The 19,197-nt window shown below is 55.3% G+C and overlaps 1 protein-coding gene across 5 annotated transcripts in view; it reads left to right on the forward strand.

Annotated features, from left to right (window-relative positions):
- PPL (periplakin) overlaps window positions 1–19,075 on the forward strand; it is a 47,527-nt gene extending 28,452 nt beyond the window's left edge. For 2 of the 5 annotated variants that reach the window (XM_027117479.1, XM_027117482.1), the window contains exons 3-22: window positions 52–206; window positions 874–994; window positions 1,607–1,732; window positions 1,822–1,863; window positions 3,280–3,441; window positions 3,538–3,645; window positions 4,577–4,672; window positions 5,945–6,067; window positions 6,162–6,308; window positions 6,944–7,095; window positions 8,393–8,490; window positions 8,658–8,815; window positions 9,745–9,923; window positions 10,004–10,142; window positions 10,895–11,088; window positions 12,389–12,539; window positions 13,293–13,376; window positions 14,084–14,200; window positions 14,700–14,792; window positions 15,553–19,075. In XM_027117479.1, the coding sequence (XP_026973280.1) occupies window positions 52–206; window positions 874–994; window positions 1,607–1,732; window positions 1,822–1,863; window positions 3,280–3,441; window positions 3,538–3,645; window positions 4,577–4,672; window positions 5,945–6,067; window positions 6,162–6,308; window positions 6,944–7,095; window positions 8,393–8,490; window positions 8,658–8,815; window positions 9,745–9,923; window positions 10,004–10,142; window positions 10,895–11,088; window positions 12,389–12,539; window positions 13,293–13,376; window positions 14,084–14,200; window positions 14,700–14,792; window positions 15,553–18,210 (5,103 nt within the window). In that variant the 3' untranslated portion in view covers window positions 18,211–19,075. The remainder of the gene's footprint in view (window positions 1–51; window positions 207–873; window positions 995–1,606; window positions 1,733–1,821; window positions 1,864–3,279; window positions 3,442–3,537; window positions 3,646–4,576; window positions 4,673–5,944; window positions 6,068–6,161; window positions 6,309–6,943; window positions 7,096–8,392; window positions 8,491–8,657; window positions 8,816–9,744; window positions 9,924–10,003; window positions 10,143–10,894; window positions 11,089–12,388; window positions 12,540–13,292; window positions 13,377–14,083; window positions 14,201–14,699; window positions 14,793–15,552) is intronic. The other 3 variants (XM_027117478.1, XM_027117481.1, XM_027117480.1) reach the window with 3 other exon arrangements.
- Window positions 19,076–19,197: the final 122 nt, after the last annotated feature.

Below are 19,197 nucleotides of genomic sequence, written 5' to 3' on the forward strand. Positions count from 1 at the left end.
CTGAGTCCCTGCCCACTCTCTCTCCCCGCCCCTTTCTTGTGACTCTCACAGGACCTGGCCCGGCTGCAGGAGGGCCGGCAGCCGGAGCACCGGGACTCAGCCCTGCAGAAGGTTTCAGACTCAGAGAAGCTGCTGTATGTGCTGGAGGCGGACGCGGCCATCGCCAAGCACATGAAGCACCCCCAGGCGGACATGATCGCCGAGGAGTAGGTCCCCTCCGCTTCGGGTCCTGAGGGACCTGCTCGGGACCAGGGCAGGGGGGCTGCAGCCACTCAGCATTCAGGAACCTGAGTTGGGGTTTGTTGAGGGTTAACTGGATGCCAGCACGAGCCAAACACTTTATGTTATCCTCACGACAACCCATTTTGCAGTTGGGGAAACTGAGGCTCGGAGCGCTGGTGTCTCTCTCCTGTCCTGGTCAGAGTGTGACTACAGCCCCCTTACCTCCAAGCTTGCGAACACATTCTCTCCTGCCTAATGCCCAGCTGGCTTCCTGAGCGCCTGGCTCTCGCCTCAGCTTAGATGTAGACAAAGCACTCTCACTGTCATGGCCCCCACCACCCTGTAGCCCTGCTGGATGGTGGGCTCCAGAGAGCAGCAGGTCTGCCTGTTTCTTCTGGAACCTCCTATGGGTCTGGGTGCACAGTAGGGCTCTCAGGAAACATTGGTGGGGGAAGGTAGAATGAAGGAAAGTGGACAGGAGCAGGGTGGGAGTGATTGCCTGGACCCAAGGCCACAGTCACCCTGTCCTACCAGGCCACTGAGCAGAAAGCTGAGGCCAGGGGCTGGGGTGGGAGGCCGCCCCCCTCGTGGCATGGGCAGTGCACCCACCAACCAGCCCCGCTAACCAGGGTGGCCACTCTCCCTGCTTAGCATCTGTCAGCTGAAGGAGCGTGTGACCAACCTCCGCGGGAAACACAAGCAGGTCTACAACCTGGCAGTGAAGGAGGTAGACCCGCAGGTCAACTGGGAGGCGCTGGTGGAGGAAAAGCTGGTATGGCCCGGGGTTCAGCTGGGGTGGGGCTGTGTGTGGGCCGGGGGGACCCCTACCATTGAATGGGCACCACAGTCTTGTCAGGGAGGGAGTTGTGTTCCCGGTGTTTCCTGATGTTTGTGTCAATGAGATGAGCAAGGCTCAGAGAGGTGCAGTGCCTAGCTCAGGGTCACACAGCAGAAGTGGTGGAGATTGGGACCCTCCCGGGCTCGTTGGAGTCCTGGCAGGCTGGGGGCAGTGGCCAGATTTCTGGCCGGCCACTGCCCTTCCTTTGCCCTCATCAGCCCATCTCCACCATGGAGAACCCCGGGCACTGGGTGACCCCAAACAAGTGACTCCCCCGGCCGAGCCTCTGTTTCCCCATCTGTGAAATGGAAACAGTAACCGTGAGGGCCTCTGAGTTTGCTGTGAGATTAAATGAGATAGGATGTGACAGCCTCTCTCTGCATCCCTCCGGGGCCACTTCACTCACTCCTTGGCCGGCACCGTGAGGAGGAGAGCCGAGGCTCCCAGGGTATGGGGTACTGGGTGGGCTGCGAGTACTGGGTGGGCTGTGAGTCCTGAGTCCCTGGCCCACCCTCATGCATGTTGTCCCTCCACCCGCCTGGCCAGGACAAGCTGAGCAGCCAGAGCTTCGGGTCGGACCTGCCGCTGGTGGACCACCAGGTGGAGCAGCACAACATCTTCCACAATGAAGTCAAGGCCATCAGGCCCCACCTGACCAAGGACGGGGGCAAGGTATGTGCACAGGGGTGGGGGGGGCCCCGGGGAGGAGGGGCTCCCACCTGCACTCCCGCCCTAACCCATGCCCTCGGCTCCGTCCTCAGGAGCAGAACAGCGAACTCCAGGCCAAGTACCAGAAACTGCTGGTGAGACGCCCCGGGAACGGGATGGGAGGGGCTGGGAAGCCGGGCCATGGGGACAGAAGTGTGTGCAGTAAACACTTCAAACAGGACGGAGGGGGATGAAGTGGGAAGAGGCAGTACCCCGAGCCCCTACCTGAGAGGCACCCCTGTTTGCCCTGTGCTCGTGGAAAACCCCAAGAGACCCCATGGATACAGTTCATCTTACTATTTGCTTCTTAATTCTTTATTGAGTACCTACTGTGTGCCAGATACAATGCCACCTGCTTAATAAACGGAAGTTTTTCTATTTCCTTTTTCAAAACCTTTAAAGAATGTCTTCTTTTTAAAATTTTTAATTAATTTATTTATTTATTTTTATTTTTGGCTATGTTGGGTCTTCGTTTCTGTGCGAGGGCCTTCTCTAGTTGCAGCGAGCGGGGGCCACTCTTCATCGCGGTGCGCGGGCCTCTCACTATCGCGGCCTCTCTCATTGCGGCACAGGCTCCAGACACACAGGCTCAGTAGTTGTGGCTCACGGGCCCAGCTGCTCCGCGGCATGTGGGATCTTCCCATACCAGGGCTCGAACCCGTGTCCCCTGCATTGGTAGGCAGACTCTCAACCACTGCGCCACCAGGGAAGCCCCAAGAATGTCTTCTTTTTAAAACCGCACAAGTGATACATAAATGTTGTGGACATTACAGACACTCATTATGGATGTTACAGACGCCTCAGACGTGAGAATGCAGAGGCGGTGATAGTATAGCCGGTAGGAGGCTCTGGGGCTGGGCTGCCTCCACCCCTTTTGGTGGGGAAACCTTGAGCACAATTCTGCTGAGCCTCTGGGAGCCTCAGTTTCCTAATCTGTAAAACAGTCACTTCCAGTCCCTGGCTCATAGGATGCTTTGAGGATTGCATGAGCTGATGTTGGAGAAGTCCTTAGCACAGTCCTGGCACGTGGTGGGCCCCACACATGTGTTCACTACTGTTCTCATTTGCAGAGTGGAACGCAGACATCCGTCCTCCTTCCCCTCCTCCTTGCCCTGTGGTGGTTTGCTACGATCCCCCAGCACCATGACATATTAAAGAAAAAAGTGGAAGTGTAGCTGCTGATGTTTTTTGAGCACAAGCTGTATGCCAGGGTTGGTGCCCTATGAGATCAGTGCTGTCGTTATTCCCATTTTGCAGACGAGTAAACTAACGTTCCACAAATATGTCAATTCTGTGAGGGTTTTGTCTGTTTTGCTCACTGCTGTATCCACAGGGCGTGGAGCCGTGCCCCGCACTTAGTAGATTCTCAGAAAACATTTGCTGAACGAATGAAGGGGTTTCAGAGGGTGGGAGGCGGTCAGGTGACTTATCCAAGGGAGTGCAGTGGAGCAGGAGGCGTGGAGGGAGGCTGTTGCCGGCAAGGCCACAGCCCTGTCCTTGCCCGCCCACAGGTGGCATCTCAGGCACGGCAGCAGCACCTGAGCTCGCTGCAGGACTACATGCAGCGCTGCACCAATGAGCTGTACTGGCTGGACCAGCAGGCCCAGAGTCGTATGCAGTACGACTGGAGCGACTGCAACCTCGACTACCCCAGCCGCCGGCGCCAGTACGAGGTGGGCACTAGGCTCTGGGGGTGCGGGCCAGGGGGCTGGGAAGGAGCACGGGACTGCCTGGCTGGTCACTGAGCCCCTCCACTGCCCCTGCTGCAGAATTTCATCAACCGGAACCTGGAGGCCAAAGAGGAGAGAATTAACAAGCTGCACAGTGAGGGTGACCAGCTGCTTGCCGCCAAGCACCCCGGAAGGAAATCCATTGAGGTACGTGAGCCCCGGGAAGGGACGCCTCCTCCAGCCTGCCCTCCGGGTGGCCTCTGCTCTGGGCCACCTACACTCAGGCAGGCCCCAAGGTGGGTGTCCTGTGTCCATCTGTCTGTCTCTCCATTTTGCTGCCTCCTCTTGCTCTGTCTGACCCTGCGTCCTCTCCTTATCACAATGCCCTGCCCTCAGTCCCTGGACTTCTGAAGCCCATGTGGTGCCCGTATTAGTTTCCTATTGCTGCTGTAACAAATGACCACAAACTGGGTGGCTTTAAACAAAGGAAAGTTATTCTCTCATAGTTTTGAAGGCCAGAAATTCGAAATCAAGGTTTTGGCAGGCTTGTTTCCTCCAGGTCTCTAGGGGAGAATCCTTCCTCATCTCTCCTTGCTTCTGGCAGTTGCTGGCAACCCTTGGCATTCCTTGGTTTGGAGCTGCATCACTCCTGTATCTGCCTCTGTGTCGTCACATGGCCTTCTCACCTGTGTGTCATCTCCTCTTCTTATGAGGACACCAGTCATTGGATTTCAGGCCCACCTTAAATCCAGGATGATTTCATCTTGAGATCCTTAACCAATTACATCTGCAAAGACCCTATTTCCAAATAAAGTCACATTCTGAGCTCTGGTGGACTTGAATCTGGGGAGTACCTTTGTGAGATTTTTTTAAAAGCACCACTTTGGGCAGACACAGCCCCTACTTGTCCCTTGTGCAGTGTACAACCTGAGCACCCATACACAGCAGCCCTGCTTGGCGCCTCAGCACGTTCCCCTCACTCCTCCTCCCACCCCTGGGCGGGAGGTGGCTGGGAGCCACACACACGCAGAGGCCAGATACCCCCTCCTCTATCCTTTCCTGGTCTGGAATCCTGCCATCCCTCCCTTCGTGTCCCCGGTGCTTGGCCAGCAGCAATCTGCCTCCTTTCTCCTGGCAGGCTCACATGGAGGCTGTGCATGCAGATTGGAAGGAGTACCTGAACCTGCTCATCTGTGAGGAGAGCCATCTGAAGTACATGGAAGACTACCACCAGGTACCTGCCAGCCCAGGGCCCCGTTGGTGGGAGCACCCAGTGCCTGCTTGGCTCACTCATGGCCTCAGTGCTACTTCCTCCAGGAGCCTTGCAGGGCTGCCTGCCCAGGCCTCCCAGTACTTACACTTCTGATGACGTGGGCGTGCCCCAAGCTTGCTGGGCCCTTGTCTGCCTTCCCTGGGGGCTGGGGCTGGAGAGTCTGACTCACCAGGATAATGTAGGCACAGGAGTAGGTGTGTGGAGTTTTAATTTTGGTAAAAAATATACAATATGAAATTTGCCATTTTAGGCATTTTTAAGTGTACAATCCAGTGCATTCATTACATTCACAATGTTGTGCAACCATTGCCACTGTCTTTCCAAAACTTTTTCATCACCCCGAATAGGAATTCTGTACCTAATGAACAATCACTCCCCATTCCAACCCCTGGTAACCTCTCATCTACTTTCTGTCTCTTTGGATTTGCCTGTTTTCGATATTTCATAGAAGTGGAATCACATGATATGTGGCCTTTTGTATCTGGCTCTTTCACTGAACATAATGTTTTCAAGGTTCATCATGTTGTAGCATGAACCAGAATTTCATTCCTTTTCATGGCTGAATAATATTCCATTGTATGCATGGACCACGTTGTGTTTATCCATTTACCTGTTGATGGATGCTGCATTGTTTCCACAGGAATGTGTTTTTAACAAGAGAGCTGCACGTGATTCTTATGAGTAGGTGATTTGGGGACACTTGAACTCAGATGATACTATTGTAACTAACTCCTGGTTCAGTGTCAGCCCTTCTGGGCTATGAGCTTCACAGGGATCCCAAAGTCATGTTCATAGCTGCAGCCCAGGGGACAGCTGACAATGAATGATTCCAGAGCTAATGGGCTGAAGAATGGGCAAGAAATTCCTAGAACCAAGTGGGGAGGCTTATCTTCCATGTACTAAGACTTAGAATAAGTCAGGGTGTCCCTAGCACAAAGAGAAGAGTGGAATAGAGAAGAACCCTAAGCTTACTGGTGTATACACATGAAAACAATATGTCATAGAGGTGGCATTGCATGGATTGGTGGGAAGGGACCCGGTTTCTCCCTGTGAAGCCCCCCAGGAAGCTGGGCTGGGGAGGGTTGTGGGTGTCCCCAGGTGGCAGAGCCCATGGATTCAGGGTGAGTGGGAGGCCCAGCCTTACCTGGGAATGGGCTTAAAGTCACAGCCAGGATTAGCCCCAGGTGTCCTAGCACTGTCCTGTCCGTGACAGGGCCCCCCGGTCTCCTCTAGTTCCACAAAGACGTGAAGGATGCCCAGGAGCTGCTGCGCAAGGTGGACTCAGACCTGAACCAGAAATACAGTCCCGACTTCAAAGACCAATACCAGATTGAGTTGATGCTGCGGGAGCTGGACGTGAGTGATGCCTGAGCAGGCCCCTCCCCAGCTCCTTGCCTGCTGACCAGGGAAGGCTGCGTGATCTCACCTGGGCACTCCCCCCCATGTTTAGGACCAGGAGAAGGCTCTGGACAAGTATGAGCACGAGGTGCGGGGCCTGCAGAAGCGAGGGCAGCAGGTGGTACCCCTCAAGTACCGCCGGGAGACACCATTCAAGCCCATCCCCGTGGAGGCGCTCTGTGACTTTGAGAGTGACCAGGTGAGCCCCTGCCTGGTGCTCCAGGTGCCCCAGGCAAGCTGGGCCCAGATCTGCCTCCTCTTATGTCACTGAAAGGCCTTAGGAGTGACATGGCTGGATGCAGGGTCTCAAATATTTCAGGAGCCTGTGTTTATCTCCATCATGGGGTCCTCTCTGCCAATGCCCCTGCATCACCCCACCTGCTGCCCTGGCCTTTTCTGTCCTACCAGCTTAGTGGCCCCAGTCATTCCAGCAGAAGTCCCAGGGAAGGTTCTCATTGGCCTGCTCTGAGTCATGTGTCCAGCCTAAACCAATCACTGTGGCCAGGGATGCCATTCTCTCATTGGCCAGACCTGAGTCACATGTCCACCCCCAGAAGTCAGGGAATGGAGGGACGAGAACACATGGGCTGGGACTGCACAGGGGCTCCCCAAAGGGAAATCCAGGTGGGTGCTAGGCCGGCAGACCCAGCACATGTTCTCTTGGTGTTGGCCCCTCTCAACTCTCTATGATGGAACCTCTTGGGGAGGATCTGAGAAACAGGCTAAGACTCCCCAGGTCCCAGAGTTAGGGGTGGGGCTGAGATGGTGACTGGGCTCCTGGCCACCAGGTGGGGCAGGTCTCTCCATGTGTTCTGACTGGCCTGTCCCCACCAGGGCCTAATCTCTCGGGGCTACAGCTACACCCTGCAGAGGAACAACGGGGAGAGCTGGGACCTCACGGACAGTGCAGGGAATGAGCTGACTGCCCCGGCTGTCTGCTTCATGATCCCTCCCACCGACCCCGAGGCCCTGGCTCTGGCCGACAGGTACAGGGGCAAAGGAAGGAGCCAGTGTGGACTGGCCGCACCCCCTGGGCCCCTCAGGCCACGTTCACAGCCCTGGGCACCCCAACTCAACCTCAGGGTGCCACTAACATCCCCACACCTGCACCCCTTGGTGGCTCAAGTGGGACAGCAGCAGATCCTGTTGGCTGAGCTGACTTGTGTGTGAACCTCTGGCTCTGGGCACACATCAGGGAGTGGTTTTTCTGCAAGGGCCTCTGGGCCTTTGCACATACTGCTCCCTCTACCTGCACACCAACCCACCACCTGTTGGCTCAGGCCTCTTGGTTTGAAGACCCAGCCTGGGGGTCACCTCTTCTGTGAAGCCTTCCCTGATTGCCCCCTCATCCTCCACCCTGGCTCCAGGAAAAGGGCTGCAGCCTCTTTCTCAAGCACCTTCTCCCACTGCTCGTGCTGCTCTCATTAGGGTGCTTTGTGTCTGTGTCAGTCTCATTGGGCAGAGGCTCCTTGAGACTTACTATTTTCAGGGCCTTGTTCAGTACCTGGTGCAAAGCAAGTACCCAAGAACTCTTTGTTGAATGAGTGATTCAAGGAATTCCTTAATTTATTCATTCAGCGAATATGTATTGAGCACCTACTGTGTACTGCTTCCTCAGGGGTAACATCTTGGTGGGGAAAACAAATGAGCAAACAAGATTATTTTATAGATTTATTTATTTGCTTTTATTTTTGGCTGTATTAGGTCTTTGTTGCTGTGCGCAGGCTTTCTCTAGTTGCGGCGAGTGGGGGCTACTCTTTGTTGTGGTGCGTGGGCTTCTCGTCGTGGCTTCTCTTGTTGCAGAGCACGGGCTCTAGACCCGCGGGCTTCAGTAGTTCTGGCACATGGGCTCAATAGTTGTGGCTCGTGGGCTCTAGAGTGCAGGCTCAGTAGTTGTGGCGCACGGGCTTAGTTGCTCCGCAGCATGTGGGATCTTCCCGGGCAAAGGATCGAACCCGTGTCCCCTGCATTGGCAGGCAGATTCTTAACCACTGTGCCACCAGGGAAGCCCAAGATAATTTTAGATAGTAAGACTTGCTATTGAAGAAAAGAGAGACAAAGAAAGGAAGGAGGGAAAGAAGAGGTCTGTTGAACCCAAGAGCAAAGAAAGACCAGCGTTTCAGCAAATCCTTTCTACGTGTGTCGTGTTAACTTTTCAAAGCATTTTGATGAGCTTCCCGACTCCTCGAGGCTGTCTGTCCAGCCAGAGTCCAGGGTCCTGTGTCAGTGGGCAGTAGGGGCAGTGGGCTGCCCCAGGTCCCCAGCCCATTTTTGCTGTCACAGCCTGGGCAGCCAGTACCAGAGCCTGCGGGAGAAGGCAGCTGGGAGCAGAAGGGCGCTCCAGCAGCGGCATGAGGTGCTGAAGGCAGAGAACTCTGGAGGTGGGTACCAGACGCTGCCTGAGGCTCTGGGGGGACAGGGAGGCAGGGCTGGGCCCAGGGTCTGTGCTGCAGATGGGACAGTGGAGGTGGGGAGGCTGGCCCTCCTACGCCCCCTCCCTGGGCCTCACGATCCCCACTGCCACCCGACTCTGATTTCCCTCCGGCAGATGTCTCTGACCTGCAGGGCCGGCAGCTGCTGGCCGGCTTGGACAAGGTGGCCAGCGACCTGGACCGGCAGGAGAAGGCCATCACAGGGATCCTGCGGCCGCCGCTGGAGCAGGGCCGGGCCGTGCAGGACAGTGCTGAGCGGGCCAAGGACCTCAAGGTACCCCAGGTTGGGGGCAGAGGCTGGCCCACTGGCTCCCCGGGGCCCCTGCTCAAGGTCTTATCCCCATGGGGTGTCTTGGCGCTCAAAAGGGACCACTTGCCACATGTAACAGGAAGTCGTGAGTCGTGGGGAGGGGGGCTGCTCTAGGCCAAAGACTGAGGAGGTGCCTGAGGCCTGGTGCCCCCAAGACACACCCCCAGGAAAAAGGGCTTGTGGCAGAGCTGACAACAGCAGGACTGCAATCTGAGCAGATCAGCACTGAGCTGAGTGAGAGGCCGCGGTGCCCAGCAGCACACGGGCTCTGGGGCGACAGGGCCAGCTCACTCGCCTTGACCACAGACACCATTCAAGCCCAAACCTCAGTGTCTTCAGTAAAATGGGCTGATCCCCACTCAGGGGGCCTCGACAGGATGGGGTAAGATGAGCCGCATGAATACCATCTACTCCTCACCTCTTTTACACACACACACAGTTTCCCGGGTCCTCGGCGCCCTCCACGATGGGCGTGACTGTTCCCGGTTTACAGGAGAGGAACGGGGTTCAGAGAAGTGCCGTGGCCCTTGACGGGGCTCACACCAGGGCTGGTCTGGTTGGGGCCGAGCCAAGGCCAGAGAACGCCTGATACAGGGGTAGGGTTGGGGCTAGGCCCCACCATATCTCCTCCTAAGCTGCTTGGAGTCGTACCCACCTCATTGAGTTGTCCCCAAAGATGAGTAAAGCCGTGTGAAGTAGTGGGAACAGGAACCTATTAATATTCATCACTCGTGAGTCACCATCCGCTGTGTCAGAATTCCCAGGGATGCTCATTACAAACATGGACTCCTAGGCCAGCATCCCAGATCCCCAGTCAGGCCCCCCGGGGAGGACATCCCTGTGTGGGGGTGGCTGCCGGCTGTGGTCAACGCGAGGGGCTCTGGTCCCCACAGAACATCACCAACGAGCTGCTGCGCATCGAGCCCGAGAAGGCGAGCAGCACGGCCGAGGGCGAGGCATTCGTGCAGGCCCTCCCGGGCAGTGGCAGTGCGGCCCTGCTGAGGACGCGGGTGGAGGACACCCAGCGCAGATACGAGCGCCTGGTGCAGCTGCTGGACGCGGCCCAGGAGAAGTGGGTGCAGGTGGGCAGTGGGGAGGCCGGGCGGGGTCAAGGTCCAGCACTGCCCCCCAACTCCTGACTCATGTCCTCAGGGTTGACATCGCCAACCGCCTGGAGAAGAGCCTGCAGCAGGGCCGGGAGGTGCTGGCCTCATACGAAAACCAGCTGGCCCAGGAGGACACGGTGCCCAAGAGTGGCCATGCCCTGGACAGCAAGAGGCAGGAGCTGGCGGTGAGTGTGGGGACCCTGGGCTTCAGGAGCCTTTCTCTGATTTGGGCATGAGCTCCAGGCGCCCCTGCCACCCCACCTGTGGACAGTCGAGGGGCCCGAGGCCCAGGGCAGCAACTCTCTCCAGGTTTGGAGTCCCAGCTGCACACGGGGTTTCTGTGGCCTGTGGAAATCAGGTGCTGGTATCTTAAAATCGAATGTCCACATAATCCCCCCAGATTCCCAGTGTCTCTGGACAAGCAGATCTGGTCACCTGGACCCACATGCCTGCACGGCGCACCAGCTGAGCACAGGAGCCTCTGCCCCAGCCCAGCATCTGCCCTCTTCACCATTGCCGCTGGGCCCGCTCTAAGCATTGGGGTCTGTGAGCCCGTGGGAGGCCCCTTATTCACAAACCACCTCACAAAACCCTTGCCCTTGTGGTGAGGGCCTCACCTCAGAGCCCAGGAAACAGGCTCAGAGACCAGAGCCTTCACGAAGGCCACTCCAGTCCCGGGCACGGGGTCACAGGCACGTGCCGTGTGCCACAGGGTTTTAGAAGCTAGTTTTCCCAGAGTATTGGTCATTGTAACAAAATGGAAACTGCAGAAATGACCACGGGTTTGAGGAGAAACTCAAGAGGCAAACCACCGGTCCCCGCCCAGGTCCAGGCCTGCCACCCGCTAAAAGCAGGCAGCCCCAAGAGCTCTGGGTAGCACCATCCCGGGCCCTGGAGCTCTGGCCACAGCACCTGCCATCTGCCTCTGCCCCGGCAGGCCATGGCCTCCGAGCTGCAGGCCCGGCAGGCCCTCCTCAGCGAGGTGGAGCAGAATCTGCAGGCCGCCAAGCAGTGCTCTGGCTCGCTGGCCAGCCGCTTCCAGGAGCACTGCCCGGACCTGGAGCGCCAGGAGGCCGAGGTGCACAAGCTGCGCCAGCGCTTTGACAACCTCTGCCAGCAGGTGGAGCTCAGGTGAGGGGACCGCGGGGGCCCTTGGCTTAGTCTGCCTTAAGGCACCAAAGTGGGATTTCTGCAGACAACACTGAAGGTTGTTTGATTTCTAAATAATTTCCTTTCTGAAAAAAGCAGTATATATACAAGATAAAATACACAAAGGGATTATAATGACCAAACCCTTCCCCCAAGATCAGCACTGCTACCAGTTTCTTGTGTGTCCTTCCAAAAACATTCTGTATGAGCTGGGGTAGATAATTAATGTACGAATGACAACACACCACATACAGTGTGTCTTGCTATTTTCCCTGTCGTGTATTTTCCCAGCCTGATGAGTCAGTAAGTGTTCCCCCCTCCTCTTCTGTTTTCTGGAAGAGTTTGTGTAGACTGGGTATTAATTCCTTAAATGCTTGGAAGAATTCACCACTGAAGCCATCTGGGCCTGCAGTTTGTTTTTTGTGTGTAAGAGGGTTTTTTAACTACAAATTCAACCTCTTTAATAGATATTGGACCATTTGGGTCATCTAATGCTTGAGCAACTTCAGAAGTTTGTGTCTTTCAAGGACACATTGTCCATCTCAACAAGTTGTTGAGTTTATTGGCGTAAAATTGTTCATAATATTCTCTTATCCTTGACTATCTGCAGGATCTGAGGGAATGTCCTCTCTCTCATTCTTGATGTTGTATTTTCTTCTGTTGTATCTGTTTATTCTTCTTGTCCCCCTAATCATTATGTTTGAGGTTTATCACGTTATTGATGGTTTCAATGAACCAGCTTTGGTTGCAGTGATCTTTCTCCTGTTTTCCTGTTTCCTGTTTCACTGACATCTGCTCATTATTATTTCCTACTGCTGCTTACATTAAGTCCAATTTGCTCTTCTTTTTCTTTCTTAAGGTAGAAGCTTAGATTGTTGATTTGAAAGCTTTCTTTTTTTCTTATCTAAGCATTTAAAACTACATACTTCCCACTAAGCACTGCTTTTGTTGTGTCCCACAAATTTTGATGTTTTTATTTTCAGTGAGTTCAAAAGATTTCCTCACCTCCCTTGTGATTTCCCCTTGGATCCATGAGTTATTTAGGTCCTAGAATTCACAGTGGGCATCCCTGTGAGTCCACACAGGCGGGCCTTCCTGCGCTTTACAGAGGCCTCACAGTATTCCAACACAATATTCCGTAATTTATCTAACTACTCCCTTCCTGGTGAACGTTTAGGTTATTTCCAGTTAAATTACTTTTGATGACCTCTTTAAAAAGGGACAGCAGGCAGCTCTCAGTGAGACCTGAGAGCTCAAAGGCCTGACGGGCTTTGCCCCACAGGGTCCAGAGCCTGCAGAGCACCCGGGCTGCTCACGACGCCTTCTATAGTGGCCGCGACCGCCTGCTGCAGTTCCTGTCCCACATCCCCAGCTACGAGCCCCAGGAGACAGACGGCCTTGGCCAGATGGAGACCAAGCTGAACAACCAGAAGGTGAGAAGGCCACTTCCGCGTTCACAGGAGGATGGTCACAAGGAGGGTCAGAGGTTAGCAAGCCCCTTCATGGACGGGGGCCTGGCAGCGGTCCTGGCCAGGCGGGCTCCCAGCACCCGGGTCTCTGACAACAAGGACGGGGTCTCCCTCACCTCTCCGTCCTCAGTGCCCAGCACAGGGCCTGGCCCAGAGTGGACACTCTGTGCAAGCCAGCTAAATAAGCAAATAGCTACAGGGACACAGGGGAGCCCTCGGGGAAAAACCCATTTCCAAAGCCCAGAGTGCTGGCTCCCCAGAAGGCAGCAGGGCCTTGGGGTGAAGGACGAGGAACAGGAAGCCCAACAGCCTGGGCTCAAATCCTGCTCCCATCCCCATTAGCCATGTGCCCACGGGCCAGTCACTGCGCAGCACTGTGCCTGGGTTTCCCCGTTCATAAACAGGAGGTGAGGACGGTGCCTACCTCACAGGATGTTGGGAGATTCGGTGAGATAATCTAAGAAAGATACTAGAACAGTGCCTGACATTTCGATGCACTCAGTAAACACAACTTTCCTGCCAAAGATGATTATCTTCTTGGCCCTTCTTCACAGGGCCTTAGAATTGCCTTTTGTAACAAACAAATGTAAACAGGGAAGCCATTCCTTATACTTTGTGCTATGGAAGAATTCCAGACTCCAAGGAATCCAGCTACTCTATCTAGGTTTTGGATTTTTTTTTTAATTTTTGGTTTTCAAAGTCTCTGTTGTTTTACAGAACCTGCTAGATGAGATAGCAAGAAGGGAAGAGGAAGTACAGAAAGTCTACGCCCACTCCCAGCAGTACCAGCAAGCTGTCAAGGTGAGACGTGACACCCTGCCCAGAGTGTAAAGCAGCAGGGCCTCTTCCCACCAGCTGGTCCAGCGGGGTGTCCTCAGGCACTGCTGGCGGCCACGCAAACCGGCACAGGCCTTTGGGAAACAAGATGGTACTGGGCATCGAATACCAGAAAAGGATTTTCTACTGTAAAGCAGTAACTGGGGGAATTTATCCTAAAGGAAATAATATGAAATAATAATAATGTGGGATTAACAAAATCATTGTACAACAGAATTATTTACAATAGCAAAACAGACAAACTAGAAATAACCTAAATGTCCAACAGCAGAGGAACAGCTAGTAAATTATCACCTGACCACACAATGGATGTTAAAGTCATCAAACTGATCCACAGGAGAATTAGGAGGAGGCAACATGAGAAAAGCCATAACTCTAATGGTACAGAGTTCAATGAAGAAAGCAGAATGCCGTAGTCTCTAGGCCAGGGAAGGCCTGGAAGGAGCATGCTCTGGGGACGGAGGGGGATTGTGGGCCTACTTTTTCTTGTCGCACATGTTATTCAGGGACGTAGGTACGTACCACTGATGGATCTATGGTTATCAAAATCTCCTGGCAGGCAGAACAGGGTGTGGCTGAGCAGAAGACCTTTGCAGTCAGCTGGAAGGGGCACAAGAACATTTTGGTCTCACCTGCTCTTGTCTGCCCTCTGCCACGTCTGTCTCACGCAGGACTACGAGTTGGAAGCAGAGAAACTCAGGTCCCTCCTTGACTTGGAGAATGGAAGAAGCAGCCACATGAGCAAGAGGGCCAGGCTCCAGTCCCCTGCCACCAAAGTGAGGGAAGAGGTGAGCTCTGCAGGCCAGGCCTTCTCGGGGTTCCCTCGCTCCAGAGAGCACGGCATGCAGGCCTCAGAGACGCACACACAATAGGGAAACTGGCCCAAGAGCCCTCCTGGGTGCCAACAGGTTCAGTAAGAGGAGATAACTTATTCTGGGGTGGTGACATGGATATGCCTAGAAAGACAGCCTGCTGGGTTTATCTGAGCCAGAGCCACGGACTCCCCCTGCTCCCCCTAAGTAAGTACACACACACAGAGGGCCGATGTTATCAGCTCCTTCCATACACGAACACGTTAAGGCTCAGAGACAGACCTGCTCAAGGTCACTTGCTGGGGGTTTAGGCTTCTGACTCAAAATCCAGTTTTCTCTCCTATAGATGAGACTGTAGTAGAACTCCAGGTAGGAAGGGGCAAGAAGGTTCCCTCTCTCCCCAAATGCCAGACTTTGCAAACACCATCCAGCTTACCTTCGCTTAGCCTGTTGACTCCTATCTGCTCTCCTGTAGGAAACGGCTCTTGCTGCCAAGTTCACGGAAGTTAATGCCATCAACAGACAGAGGCTGCAGAATCTGGAGTTTGCTCTGAATCTCCTGAGACAGGTAATGGATCTCAGTAAGGCATTCTACTCAAAACTTTCCCAAGAGCTGAGAAATAAGACTCATTGTGCCTCAGAGAAACAGTCTGTGAACCAGTGGGCATGTCCCCCTGCGAACAGGGTTGGGTGGCGCCAGTGCAGACGCCAGCCCACGCCTGTGCCCCTGTGGACGTGAGTCCAACCTACATGTCCCATCCCTCAAACATTTGCTGAGTACCCAGAAAAAGGTAACCTATTTTTAAAAGCCCAAAACGTTAACAACAACATTGTAATAGTTAAGAAAGTGGAAGCAACTCAGTATTCACCAGCAATGGGTGTGCGACTGAGCCAGGGTCTGTCCACACAATGGAAAATGACGAAGCTGTCACACGACGAGGTAGCACTCTCTGTGCCGCTGCAGATTCTCTCATAAGTGCAACAAGCAGGGGACAGAACAGGCAACACCGTTAGTGTGGAAAAAATAAATATGTGTCACATGCAAAAATATACGTGTCTCAAAGGTGACAGTATCCTGTACGAACAGGACCAGCGGTGACAGACAGCCTCTGCTTCACACTCTTCTGTGGTTTTAAAATATTTTCCCAGATGCATTTAAACTAGTTGTTTTACCATTTTCAAAAGGAGGCCTAGGACTCTAGTGAACCCGGCACTGAGGGGGTCCCCTAGGGACCGCAGGACAAGCAATCTGACCTCTGGTGGGTGGCCAGGTGGGGTCGGGCCATGCAAAGTCCGGCATTAACCCTGCGCTATCTTCTCCTTCCCAGCAGGCTGAGGCAGGCATGAGCCATGAGGCCCTGCCCGGGGGCAAGCCGGGCTCCGGAGTAGAGGAGACGTGGAAGATTCAGAGGGAGCTGGACGAGGAGGCGGAGCGGAGGCAGCAGCTGGAGAATGAGGTCAGGAGCGCCCAGGAGGAGATCCGGACCCTGCAGAACCAGAGCCCACAGGAAGCAGTGGTGAGGAAGGTGCTCAAGAAGGTGCCAGACCCCACGCTGGAGGAGAGCTTCCGGCAGACGCAGCAGACCCTGGTGGAGGAGCAGTGCAAGAACCAGCTGCTGCAGAAGGAGCTGGAGGCGCTGCAGCTGCGGCTGTGTGCCCTGGAGCAGGAGGCCAGGGATGGCGGGCAGGAGTACATGGTCAAGGAGGTTCTGCGCATCGAGCCGGACCAAACCCAGGCCAACGAGGTCCTGAGGCTGCGGGAGGAGCTGGAGGAGCTGCGGCAGCAGAAGGGCACCCGGGAGGCAGAGGTGCTCCTTCTGCAGCAGCGCATCATAGCCCTGGCCCAGGAGAAGAACCAGGTGCGGGAGAAGGTCACCGAGAAGGATGTGGTGAAACTGCAGAATGACCCCCAGCTGGAGGCAGAGTTCCGGAAGCTGCAGGAGGACCATCAACGGGAGCATCAGCTCAGGGAGAAGCAGGAGGAGGAGCTGAGCTTCCTCCAGGACAAGCTGAAGAGGCTGGAGAAGGAGCGGGCCATGGCTGAGAGCAAGATCATCATCAAGGAGGTGCTCAAGGTGGAAAAGGATGTGGCAACCGAGAGGGAGGTGGGTGACCTCAAACGCCAGTATGAGGACGAGGCCGCCAAGGCTCGTGCCAACAAGAGGGAGAAAACGGGGCTGCTCCGAAAGATCTGGGCCTTGGAGGAGGAAAATGCCAAAGTGGTCGTGCAAGAAAAAGTGCGGGAGATCGTCCGGCCAGACCCCAAGGCAGAGAGTGAGGTGGCCAACCTCCGCCTGGAGCTGGTCGAGCAGGAGTGCAAGTACCGGGGGGCCGAGGAGCAGCTGAAGAGCTACCAGAGCGAGCTGGAGGTGCTCCGGAGGCGGGGCCCCCAGGTGGAGGTCAAGGAAGTGACGAAGGAGATCATCAAGTACAAGACTGACCCTGAGATGGAGAAAGAGCTTCAGAGGCTCAGGGAGGAGATCATCGACAAGACCAGACTCATCGAAAGGTGTGACCTGGAGATCTACCAGCTGAAGCAGGAGATCCAGTCCCTGAAAGAGGCCAAACCCCAGGTGCAGACCAAGGAGGTGGTCCAGGAGATCCTGCAGTTCCAGGAAGACCCCCAGACCAAAGAGGAAGTGGAGTCTCTGAGGGCCCAGCTGTCACAGGAACAGAAGAAGCAAGTGGATCTGGAAATAGAGAGGGCGTCCCAGGAGGAAAAAATCAAACAGAAGGAGGAGGAGCTTTCCCAGGTGAAGGAGAAGATGGTCCAGCAGGAGGTCGTCAGGTACGAGGAGGAGCCGGGCCTGCAGGCCGAGGTGAACGCCTTCACCGAGAGCATCGACGCGGAGCTGCAGCAGATCGATGGCCTCCGCGGGGAGCTGCAGCAGCTACAGCGCAGGCGAGCGGAGCTGGAGTGCCAGCTGGAGGAGCTGGAGCGCGAGCGGCAGACACGCAGGGAGGCCGAGCTGGAGGTACAGCACCTGAAGCAGCGGCTGGCCCAGCTGGAGGAGGGGGAGGCCCGGGAAAAGGTGACCCTCAAGCAGAAGGTGGTGCTGCAGCAGGACCCCCAGCAGGCCCGGGAGCACACCCTGCTCGCGCTGCAGCTGGAGGAAGAGCGGCACCGGCGGCAGGTCCTGGAGCATGAGCTCAAGACCCTGAAGAAAAAGCTGGAGCACCTAGAGAAGATGGAGGTCAAGGAGAAGGTGGTCCTCTCCAAGAGCATCCAGGTGGAGAGAGGTGACACCGAGCAGGAGATTCAAAGGCTAAAGAGCAGCCTGGAGGCGGAGAGCCAGAGCAAGAGGGAGCTGGACGCAGAGGTGAGCCAGCTGGAGGCCAAGCTGTCGGAGCTAGAGTTCTGTAACTCCAAGTCATCCAAGGAGCTGGATTTCTTGAGGGAAGAGAACCACAAACTGCAGCTGGAGCGGCAGAGCCTGCAGCTCGAGGCCCGCAGGCTCCAGTCCGAAATCGAGATGGCGGTGGCGGAGACGCAGGGCCTAAGGAGCATGCCGGTGGCGGCAGACCCTGAGGCGCAGCTCGACTGCCGCCTCCGGTCCCTGGAGCAGGAGCTGGATGACCTCAGGCAGCTCTCTAGAGACAAAGACCTGGAGATCGACGAGCTGCAGCGACGCCTGGGCTCTGTGGCCATCAAGCGGGAACAAAGGGAGAACCACCTGCGGCGCTCCATCGTGGTCATCGACCCCGACTCGGGCCGCGAGCTGTCCCCAGAGGAAGCCCACCGGGCTGGCCTCATCGACTGGAACATGTTTGTGAAACTCAGGAGCCAGGAGTGCGACTGGGAGGAAATCTCCGTCAAGGGTCCCAACGGGGAGTCCTCTGTGATCCATGACAGGAAGTCTGGCAAGAAGTTCTCCATCGAAGAGGCCCTACAGAACGGAAGACTGACCCCTGCCCAGTACGACCGCTACATCAACAAGGATATGTCCATCCAGGAGCTGGCCGTCCTAGTGTCCGGGGAGAAGTAGGCACGGCCCCACCTTCACCTTCCTGGAAGCAGATGCTGGCTCTCTCCTGCCCAGTACTCTCCTTGGTATCTTTTCTCCCTGGCCCCGTGCAGCTCCTAATCCGTGCAGAACCCCGTGTGTCCCCCCAGCTGCTCAGAGCACAGCTCAACCACAAGCGGGACAGGCACCTGCTGAACCGTCATCCAACCAGGTGAGTGACCTGCTTCATCTCCCGATGATTCAAACCCGCAGTGCCCTTCGTCTTTCTCCTTTTCCCACACAGTCCCATAAACAGACTCCTTCCAGGTGTGATACCTGGAAGCAACTGAAAACTGCGAAAGCACACGACGACCAACAACTGGGGTGGACAAGCCCACTCCATGCAGCACTGACCTCCACACCCCAGCACGGGAAACTCTAGGGCAGAAAGGCCTCCCTGCTTCAGCAAAGCAACAGCTCCCCAGGCCTGCAACCTGCATTCACACCCCTTGGGATTCTGGCTCAGCCGACTCTTCATCAGAGGCCTTCTGGGGAGACGGATCTGGGCTCTATGCCAGAAAAGGCGCAAAGAAACCAGAACAGCATCTGACCCTGGTGCTCGAATGAAGCTTAACTGTCAAGCCATACTGTCCCAAGAAAACGCACCATCGGGGAACGTTTCACATTTTGAAATTAAAGTACTTTCCTAGTGGACTGTGTTGCTGTTAGCCTTAGATTCGGTGCCTAGTCCTGCTTATTATCTCACTGCCATTAGTAAACTCCACAGTTGATTTTCTACCAAACAAATTTCGGGTCCTCTGTATCTCACGTATTATGTAAGAAAATGGGAAGTAATAGGGAACTCTATTTATAGTGCAAAAATAAACACCTGGTGGCTTGATTCTAATATCATGGTGTGTTTCTTCCTCTTTTGCATGTGAGGCTTAGTCTCCAACACCCTCTTGGCTTTTAGCCAAAATGAATGTTCCCTACATACCAGCTCCTATGGGAGAAAGAATTACTTGCAAA

Source organism: Aethalodelphis obliquidens, unplaced genomic scaffold (genome assembly GCF_003676395.1).
Source record: "Aethalodelphis obliquidens isolate GAN/ISIS:26980383/991018 unplaced genomic scaffold, ASM367639v1 scaffold18, whole genome shotgun sequence".
In the NCBI taxonomy this organism is placed as follows: Eukaryota; Metazoa; Chordata; class Mammalia; order Artiodactyla; family Delphinidae; genus Aethalodelphis; species Aethalodelphis obliquidens.